Source organism: Rana temporaria, chromosome 8, assembly GCF_905171775.1.
Source record: "Rana temporaria chromosome 8, aRanTem1.1, whole genome shotgun sequence".
Taxonomy (NCBI): domain Eukaryota; kingdom Metazoa; phylum Chordata; class Amphibia; order Anura; family Ranidae; genus Rana; species Rana temporaria.
In genome coordinates this window covers 83095590-83104510 of record NC_053496.1, presented here as the reverse complement: position 1 = coordinate 83104510, position 8921 = coordinate 83095590, and the positions used below count along the sequence as shown (strand labels likewise).

At 41.0% G+C, this 8921-nt stretch overlaps 1 protein-coding gene across 1 annotated transcript; it reads right to left on the bottom strand.

Moving 5' to 3' along the window:
- Window positions 1-311: 311 nt before the first annotated feature.
- Window positions 312-7999, bottom strand: LOC120947109 (interferon-induced protein with tetratricopeptide repeats 1-like). The gene is made up of 2 exons (XM_040362108.1): window positions 7846-7999; window positions 312-2246 (listed from the first exon to the last, which is right to left on the bottom strand). The coding sequence occupies exons 1-2, from the start codon at window positions 7935-7937 to the stop codon at window positions 827-829; spliced, it is 1512 nt and encodes a 503-aa protein (XP_040218042.1). The 5' UTR covers window positions 7938-7999; the 3' UTR covers window positions 312-826.
- Window positions 8000-8921: the final 922 nt, after the last annotated feature.

The following is an 8921-nucleotide window of genomic DNA, read 5'->3' as shown; positions in this document are numbered from 1 at the left end:
CGATAAAAAATACAAGGAAGGCATGGTGGCTCCTCCTGTCTCTCCTGTTGGTGTGGGCTCCGAGCTTCCTCATTTGCTGCAGCCAATCCAGACGACGTCCGTGGTGACGAAACGCGTAGGAGTGGCTTGCAGACTCGACGTCATTACGCTTCTAGACGAGGAAGCTCGGAGCCCACACCAACAGGAGAGACAGGAGAAGCCGCCGTGCCTCCCTTGTATTTTTTATCGCATTCAACTTTCTACAATCTCGTAAGTGCATAGTTACTTAACCTAATAAATTCATTTTTTTATGGTATTATGCTATGGTCCTTTTTTCTTTTGTCTGATCGTTCGAGACAACAGAAATGTTTTGTATCACACATTTTTTGGTACTGGCAGCTAGTTATTAATTTATCACACATCATCTGTGTACTACATTCACAATCTATTTAGCGCAGTGTTTTCCCTTTGGGAATTTTTTTTGATATAGGTATTGCTGTTATGCTGTTTTTTATAAATTAATTTTTATAAGAAATTCAGTGATGGGGGCCCCAATACTTTTCTCAGTGTTGGTTTTCATTGTAAAAATATATGAGTCTGCCACCTTCCAACAATATGGTCATTGTTTCCTTTCCATAAAGGCAGGCCTGTTTGCAATGCTAATATACAGTTAATTGCATTAAAAAGGTCAACCAAGCTGAAATAAAATATGAGCATCCAATCTGTCCATGTAAGTAACATTGCCATGTAATCTAAAGATCTCAGTTCTTCTGTTGTATACTTTAGCTGTCCGGACCTTTAAGATAAGCTTTGACCGATCTGAGGGTTTGCGTTTTCATTATGCAACTTATTCCTCATTCTCTGAATTATGTTCATAGGGTACATCATTCATGGCAGATTTTGGTAAAATAAAATCTTGTTCATGAATGAAGTCTAGAAAATCAATTCCGGTGTCATTAAACTGATTTTTTGTGAGAATTTCTTCAGCAAGACTCTTGGACTGTTGTAATGCAAATTCTCTAAATATTGTGGGGCATTTTATTAATAAGACTTCTTTGTAATGCTTTATTGACTCACTTTGACAGTTCGTTTTATATTGTTCATACTGTGCCCAATTCAGGTGAAGGTCCTGTTTCTCCTCTTGTGTGAGGTTGCCCATGGTCAGAATTTGGTGGAATCTTTCATCTGCTTTCTGGTATTGCTTTGCTCTCCCATACATGCAGGCCAGGGCTATATGAGCTGTTACAAATGTTGGTTTGTACTCAGTAGCTTTTTCCAAATGAAATATTGCACTGGCGACTGCATCAGCAATGTCCTCGGTATAGGCTCTGGTGCATTGAGCTTGTAACTTTGCTTTTCGAGCAGAGTTCTTTAAGGCGGTCATCTTTTTTTTGTAGCATTGAGCCAGTTGGTGATGAAGATGGCTTGATGTAGGATTTAACCGTGTTGCTTCGTTGAGGACCAAAATGGCTTCATCAGTCATTTTTTCTCTCCTGTAAAATTTTGCAACATAACTAAGCAAATATGGAAATTCTGGTGTCCCGTGCAGAGCGTCTTCTATGAATCTTAGGCCTTCTTTGGAGTTATTCAGATCTTGGTATTTCAAACCCAGAAAGACCTTTACAACTGTGTCTTTTGGGTTTATCTGTGCAGCTTGTTTCAAAAGTGGAAAGGATTCATCCAGTGGCTTCTTCAGGCAGTTGTAGCCTTCAAGTTTAAACACAGCAATGGCATAGCTAGAATTCAGCTCTGGGTTTTCTGGATCCAGGTCTAGAGCTTTCTTAAAGCACTCTTTGGCCCTTTCACTGTGTCTTCCATGGAAGGTTAATAAACAAAACCCCTTCTCGCTGTACATCTCAAATAGAAGAGCATTCTCTTTTGGTGGGAACTCATACTGTTCCCTGATTTCCCGAACCTTTTTAAGATACATATAAGCTTTTATAATATGATTTCTATGGTAGAATATCCAGGCATAATTGGCATAGATTATGACACTTTTGGCATATGTGTCCTGGGTCTCAATCTCTTGGAGTTGTTCCTCAGCTTTGTGTAGATAAGCAGTAGCTTCCTCATAATCCTCATTCAGATAACTGGTGTAGGCCAGGATATTGTATATCCTGTATTTGAAGGTAGCATCTAAAAATGCAATCTGGTCATAAAGCCTGTCTTTTACTTTAGCGATGTCAGGTTCCTCATCTAGGAGGTTCCATGTGAAATGACACTGTAGCTTTGTTAAACGGCTCTTCAGGGACTTCTTTAATACGTCACTACAAGGAAACACAAATAGAAAAGCTTACTAGACATACACACTGATCATTATAATTTTAATTAAAAAAGGTATAGATATGAAGAATGCCAAGGTGGCCTTGTAGTTTGGAACAATATAGATTTAGCCTCTAATCCTAAAACCAGGGTTGTCATTTGTATAATTACGAAAATAGCCTTCTAACCAAAACCAACCAAAAGGTTTCTGAATATTAGCCCAAAAATAAATAAAAGAGAACATCACTTAAAATGCAGTTTCTCATCATCATGTTGCCAAAATGTGAACCCCTTGCATACTGTCAATGCCAGTATCTAGCTACACAGACACCGATAGTTCTAGCTCTGAGCAGGTTATAATACCATTAGTTGCAAACATATTATCCCCTACCATCCGAAGGCCATGCAAGGCAGCAGGATATCTGTGAAATCTGTCTGAGACTGATCGCCAATTACGACTTCCTTGTTTTTCACTGTACAAGGATTATTTTAATAAAGTTTTGCCTGTTGATAATAAACCAGTGCCTTGCATTGTGTCTGTGTTCGTCCATCCCAGAGTTTCCGGGATCCAAGTGCACACCATCTATTAGGCTGCATTCACACCTGAACGTGGCGTATGTTACCGCGATTTGCCGCGACAAATTGCAGCGTTTTGTCCTGCGATTTGCCGCGACAAAACGCTGCGTTTTTTAAGCCTAACATACGCCGGAGGGGTGATCAACATTGTCGGCTATGCCGAACGCCGAAAGCCACCTGAAAAAAAGGTCCGGGACTTGTTTTGAGCTTCAGGCGTACGGCGTTTTGGCGTTCCCGGTGGAGATGTGAACCATCTCCATAGCCGACAATGTTAAATCACCCCTCCAGCGTATTGCAGGCTGCAATAGCGTCGCGCTACAGGTGACAATACGCCTAGGTGTGAATGGAGCCTTATTCAGAGTACTTTCCTACTGGAGAAAGTTCTTCCAGTGTTTCGATAGAAAGATTTTCTGTATGAAGGACTGCTATTCACAGTTCTTTATATCAGGGACTGTTTATTGAAGATGTTGTGCTACTTTTATGTTTGTCTTCTTATGTTCTGGTGACAATTAGAAAATGTTAGTTTCCTTTTACTTAAATTTTATTGAAGTTTTAGCAAAAGGAACAGTACACATTTAGAGCAAATAAAGAGTACAGTCCGATAAATTGCACATAATCCCCAACGATAGATTTTCCATCACTTTTAGTCTTGGTAACAAGGGTCACCAAAAAATGAAAGGAGCGTGTATCTTTCCAACACGGACACAGACAGCAATGAAAATTTAACAAGGGTTTAAATATTTTCCTATTACAGTGGAACCTTGGATTGCGAGTAAAGCGGTTAATGAGCGTTTCGCAATACGAGCACTGTATTTTAAAGTATCCTTACTCGGTTTGCGAGTGTTGTCTCACAAAATGAGCACGATTCAGACCAAAGCATTGTTTGGCCTGAGGTGGGGGATGCCGAAGCCGAACGGCTCCGATCGCAGCCGATCTCGCGCTGTTCGGAAATGCACGGAAAGGCCAGAGGATAGCTCGGCTGACCTCGGCAAACCTGGAAAGGCTCGGAAACTGAGTCCTTCTGAGGTTCGTCGAGGTCAGCCGAACTGTCCTCTAGCCTTTCTGGACATTTCCAAGGCTCTCCGGCGCCCCCGCCTCTGGCCGCATGCGGTATTGCATGCCATTAAAGTCAAGGCGGAACAAATTATTTGTTTCTTTTGACTTCAAAGGGGAAACTCACTTTGATATGCAAGTACTTTGGATTATGAGCATTCTCCTGGAAGGGATTATGCTCGCAACCCGAGGTTCCACTGTATATTTAAATCTTTAGAAAAAAATGTTTTGCCTATATATACACATTTTAAATATTGACCATTGTAATATCCCAAACAACAGATAATCTGGCATTTTAAAGATTTTCATCCACGCTGTTAGGGACATGCATATATACAAATTTTTTCCAGGGTAGCTTTGCAGCCCTTGTTCTCTCTGCTACCTGACTGTGCTGCTTCTCCCCAAGTTTCCCTTGAAGAGTGGATTTGGAAAATATTTCATTAGTGATGCCTTGTGTTACTCCTCTTACAGAACAAGTTAATTTAGGTTAATTTATGGAAAAGTAGGCGATAAAAAAAAGAAGCAAACTATAGTTGCATTACTCATAGCAGCCAATCAGCTGTTTTGATTTATGTTTACATTACCTGCAATGTAATTGGTTGCTGCTGGCATCACATTTACTTTACTATTTTCCTCTTTATAGAAATGATTACCATTGGTGTCAAGGCAACCATGGTGAGGTTGCTAAAGCATAATCTTTCTCTAAGCGCTTTAATTTAGCGCTACAAGTACTAACACAAATTTAAGATGGTAAAAAAGAAAAATAAATCTAAGATAAAGGAATGAAAGAGTTAATAAAATATTAGGGGCCAGATTCTCAAAGGGCTTACGATGGCGCAACGCCATTTGCGCCGTCGTAAGTCTTAATCTGGCCCGCCGTATCTATGCGACTGATTCTTAGAATCAGTTACGCATAGATATCCATTAGATCTGACAGGCGTAAGGCTCTTACGCTGTCAGATCTTAGATGCAATTTTTTTTCCCGCCGCTAGGTGTCGCCGCCGTCGTTTTCCCCGTCGTCTATGCAAATTAGCTAGTTACGCGAGATTCCCGAACGTACGCGCGGTCGACGCAGTAAATTTACGACGTTTCCGTAGCATTTGCGACGCGTAAAGTTGCCCTGCTATATGAGGGGCAACCAATGTTAAGTATGGCCGTCATTCCAGCGTCAAAATTTAAAAATGTACGTCGTTTGCGTAAGTCATCCGTGAATGGCGCTGGACGCCATTTACGTTAACGTCGAAACCAATGACGTCCGTGCGACGTCATTTAGCGCAATGCACGTCGGGGAATTTTAGGGACGGCGCATGCGCAGTACGATCGTCGCGGCAACGCGCCTAATTAAAATGATCCACGCCCCCTACCTGGATCATTTGAATTAGGCGGGCTTGCGCCAAAGGATTTACGCTACGCCGCCGCAAGTTTACAGGCAAGTGCTTTGTGAATCAAGCACTTGCCCGTAAAACTTGCGGCCGCGTAGCGTAAATGAGATACGTTACGCCCGCATAGTTTTACGCCAGTATACGAGAATCTGGCCTGAATTTCTAACTACAGATTTCTTTTAGTGATTTGTCCTTTTTATAAAGACTTTGTAATGTTTCTGTTTTTTTATTTTTTTTATTTGGCGATGCAAACAAAAACAAACAAAATTTACATACAAACAGCAAAAAAAAACACGATGCAAAGAAGGAAGTAAAGGAGTTAATAAAAAATAACTAGAGTTAACTAAGGGGTGTATTTAAAAAAATATATGTTTATTAATCAAGTGAACCTGCTGACACATCCTTTTTGTCAGAATGGGGCAAAATCAAATATTCTCATTCTATTTCCTCTACAGATTATATGGTATTTATTGATAAAAAAAGAGGGTTCACAAAAAATACTGCATTATGACCACTAGATGGAGCTGAGGATCATAGGAAATAAAATGGTCAGGTTATGGGCCATGCTGTACCTGCCGTTCCACAGTGCAGACTGACTGGCCATTCACCAGGCCTAAGCCTGTAAGAATCACCTCTAGTGAGGTGTAAAGTAAATTTCTACCTACAATCTTTGTAAGGGCTGCAGTATGGAATGGATGTTAGGCATAGAAGGTAATTAACATTTAAATCAGAACTCCAATCAAATAATTTTAACTATTGTGCCCAACCCTCCTTCTGTATTAAATATGAAAAAAATGAAGCTGTCAAACTCCCAAAACTACCTGTGTCAGAGCCTTGCCCTTTCAATGTGTTATTTATTTTATTATTATTATTAAAATACAAGAATTATATAGCACCCAGTTTAGGCAGCACAATCTAAAAACGGAAACAATACAGTTTCAATACAATACAATACATGAGGGTTAGGAGGGCCCTGCTCATTAGTGCTTAAAATCTAATCTGTGGAGTGTCATGCTCTCCCCCCTCCCTTGGACTACTGGAGAGTCAGGACACTCTCTACGTTGCAGATAGAGAAAGGAGCTGTGTGTTAGTGGGCGTCCTGACTCTCCTGTAGTCCAAGGGAGGAGGCGAGCATGACACTCTACACCAGGGAGGAAGCCTCGCATTACTGTGTGGAGTTACAGACAGAAGAACAGGAAGTGAGGATTTCTCAGAAGAAATAAGGACATTTAAAAGCAAAATCAAAGGATGAGGTAAGTGAAGGAGGACTACACTAAGGTAAAGGAAGCTATTTAGGGAAAAAAAATGTACCTTTATAACCCCTTTAAGCTAGTGCATTGCTGGTTCACTTACATTTTCCTTCGATTTCCCTTCTAAATGTTTTTTTTTCTTTGTCTGAATTTTTCACTTCCTGTTTCTCTTCAGTAAACTTCACACCATCATCCGAGCAGTGTTTAGTCAGCCAGAACAGCTTACTGAGGAGGAACAGGAAGTGAGAAATTCAGACAAAAAAAACAAAGAAAAAAACATTTAGAATGGAAATTGAAGGAAAAGGTAAGTGAACCAACAATTTACTAGCTACACTAGTAGCTAGGGTACACTCGGGTAAATCGGATATGTTATCGGATACGTTACGCCGCCGCAAAGATACGCGGATCTACGTGAATCTACCCCACAGTGTATATATGGACATATCTGTTCTGCAGCGGTTACTGGGCTGCTTTCAAACTGATCCGTAGGTGTAGCACAGTGCACCTGTGGGTTTCCTGCACCGAGCCATAGACTTCTGGTTTTACCTGTGGGTTTGGTGAACTTTCAGAAAGTGCACCACACCTGCAGGATGCGATAGAATTCTATGGCAAAGTACAGCTAACCTGCAGGAAAGCCACAGGTGCATGTGGTGCATCCACGGTGTGGGTAGACCACAGACCATCAGTGTAAAAGTAGCCTTAGGCCCCTTTAACACAGTCCGTCTGTAACCCAATTGGACCCTCCATTCACCTCTATGGAGTGGCAGATGTAAACAGACTTGTGTCCATTTACACCTGCCTCCTTCCAATCCGGTCTGCTAAAAAAACAGAAGTGGATCCGTCCCCTTCCATTTAATCAGACGAGAGGGCCCATAGAGTAGAGTGTGTCTGTGCTTTGCATATGCAGAGTGGACGCAGACCTGTCATCTGCTCATTGTGGCCCGCGACATTGTGGTTACTAAGTTGCTTAAGTGGCCCTCGCTCTTCAAAAGGTTGGGCACCCCCTGGTCTAAAGGTACAACATCTGCATAGAAAAGAGAAGCTGCCAGTACCATGCCCCCTACCCTTCTCCAGAGCAATGTAAAGACAATCATGGCGGTCACATGACTGAGAGATAAATAGCATTTTAAGGTATTTGGGGAATGTTTTTTGTGAGCTTTGTTATTGAAATGATGTGATAACCTGCTTCTGCTGCCTCTGCTTCACTTTTCACATATGCTATTTCTGCATACAGTTATGAGAAAACAATATTATTTCTTAACAGGGATCATTTAATAGTTTTCTCATTTCTCTAGCTGCTGAACACACACGCAGGGATTGCATTTTTTGTTAAATATAATTACCTCATGTTGAATTCTGTATGATGTCCTGCTCTGAATGCCTGCGAGCCTCTGATAAACCAGCAGCTGAGTCTGTATTTATCTGAGCCGGTCATGTGATGGTGTTTTCACCGAACAAGAAACGAAACTTGGAAAGAGTGCATGTCTTGGGAAATTAAATGGGAAGAGGATCAGCATTAGTTCTTTTATTGACTTTAAAAAAAAAATGGGTTTTTGTATCAAGATCAATAGAATTATTGCTTATGACTTTATTTATTAAACAATTCTTGTGTTAATTTGTACATGCAGTAACCCAGAGCAACCTTTATGATTTATTTTTGCTGAAATTATATTGACTTTGGGGGCGACTCGGGGCGACTTGCATTGACTTCAATACAGAAGTCATTTTGCATGTCGCCTCTGAAGTCGTCTTGAGATCGCCTTGCCGAGTCGCCCCCAAAGTCTGTGTGTGAACCGGCTCTTAAAGGTGTCTATTTATAAAGCAGTAAATACAACATTCACCAAGCATTTTTCTACATTCAACCAATGTCATTTAACACACGTGCACCTGGAAGATTTACCTGCAGAGAATGTCTGAATGTCAGATTCACTTCTTTATAATTAGACCCTATGTCCTAAACTAGGGTTCCTCAAACCTTTTTACCTTAAAAGAACTCTTGGTAAAAAGTTTGACATCTCGGGGAACCCCTTAACTAATTTTCAGATATACAGCTCATGGAACATCGGTGTGACCAGCGAGTTGTTGATAACAACAATTATTTTTAGGAACAACATTTAGCCCTGGTTCACACTGGGTACGATTTGGAACGATTTGAGATGCGATTTGACATGTCAAATCGCATCTCAAATCGGCGGCAATTGTCGGCAATGGTACTGTCCTAATCAGTGCGACGCCGCATCCGCGATTTCAAAAAGTAGTTCCTGTACTACTTTTTGCGATTTCGGGCCTCGATTTACGAAATCGCGGTAAAATCGCGCATTTTACCGTGATTTTGAATTCGCAGCAGTGTGAACCTAGGCTAAACAATCAATTTTAAAACGTACCTATTTAATGTGAAACGCGCTCTTGCTTTTTTCTG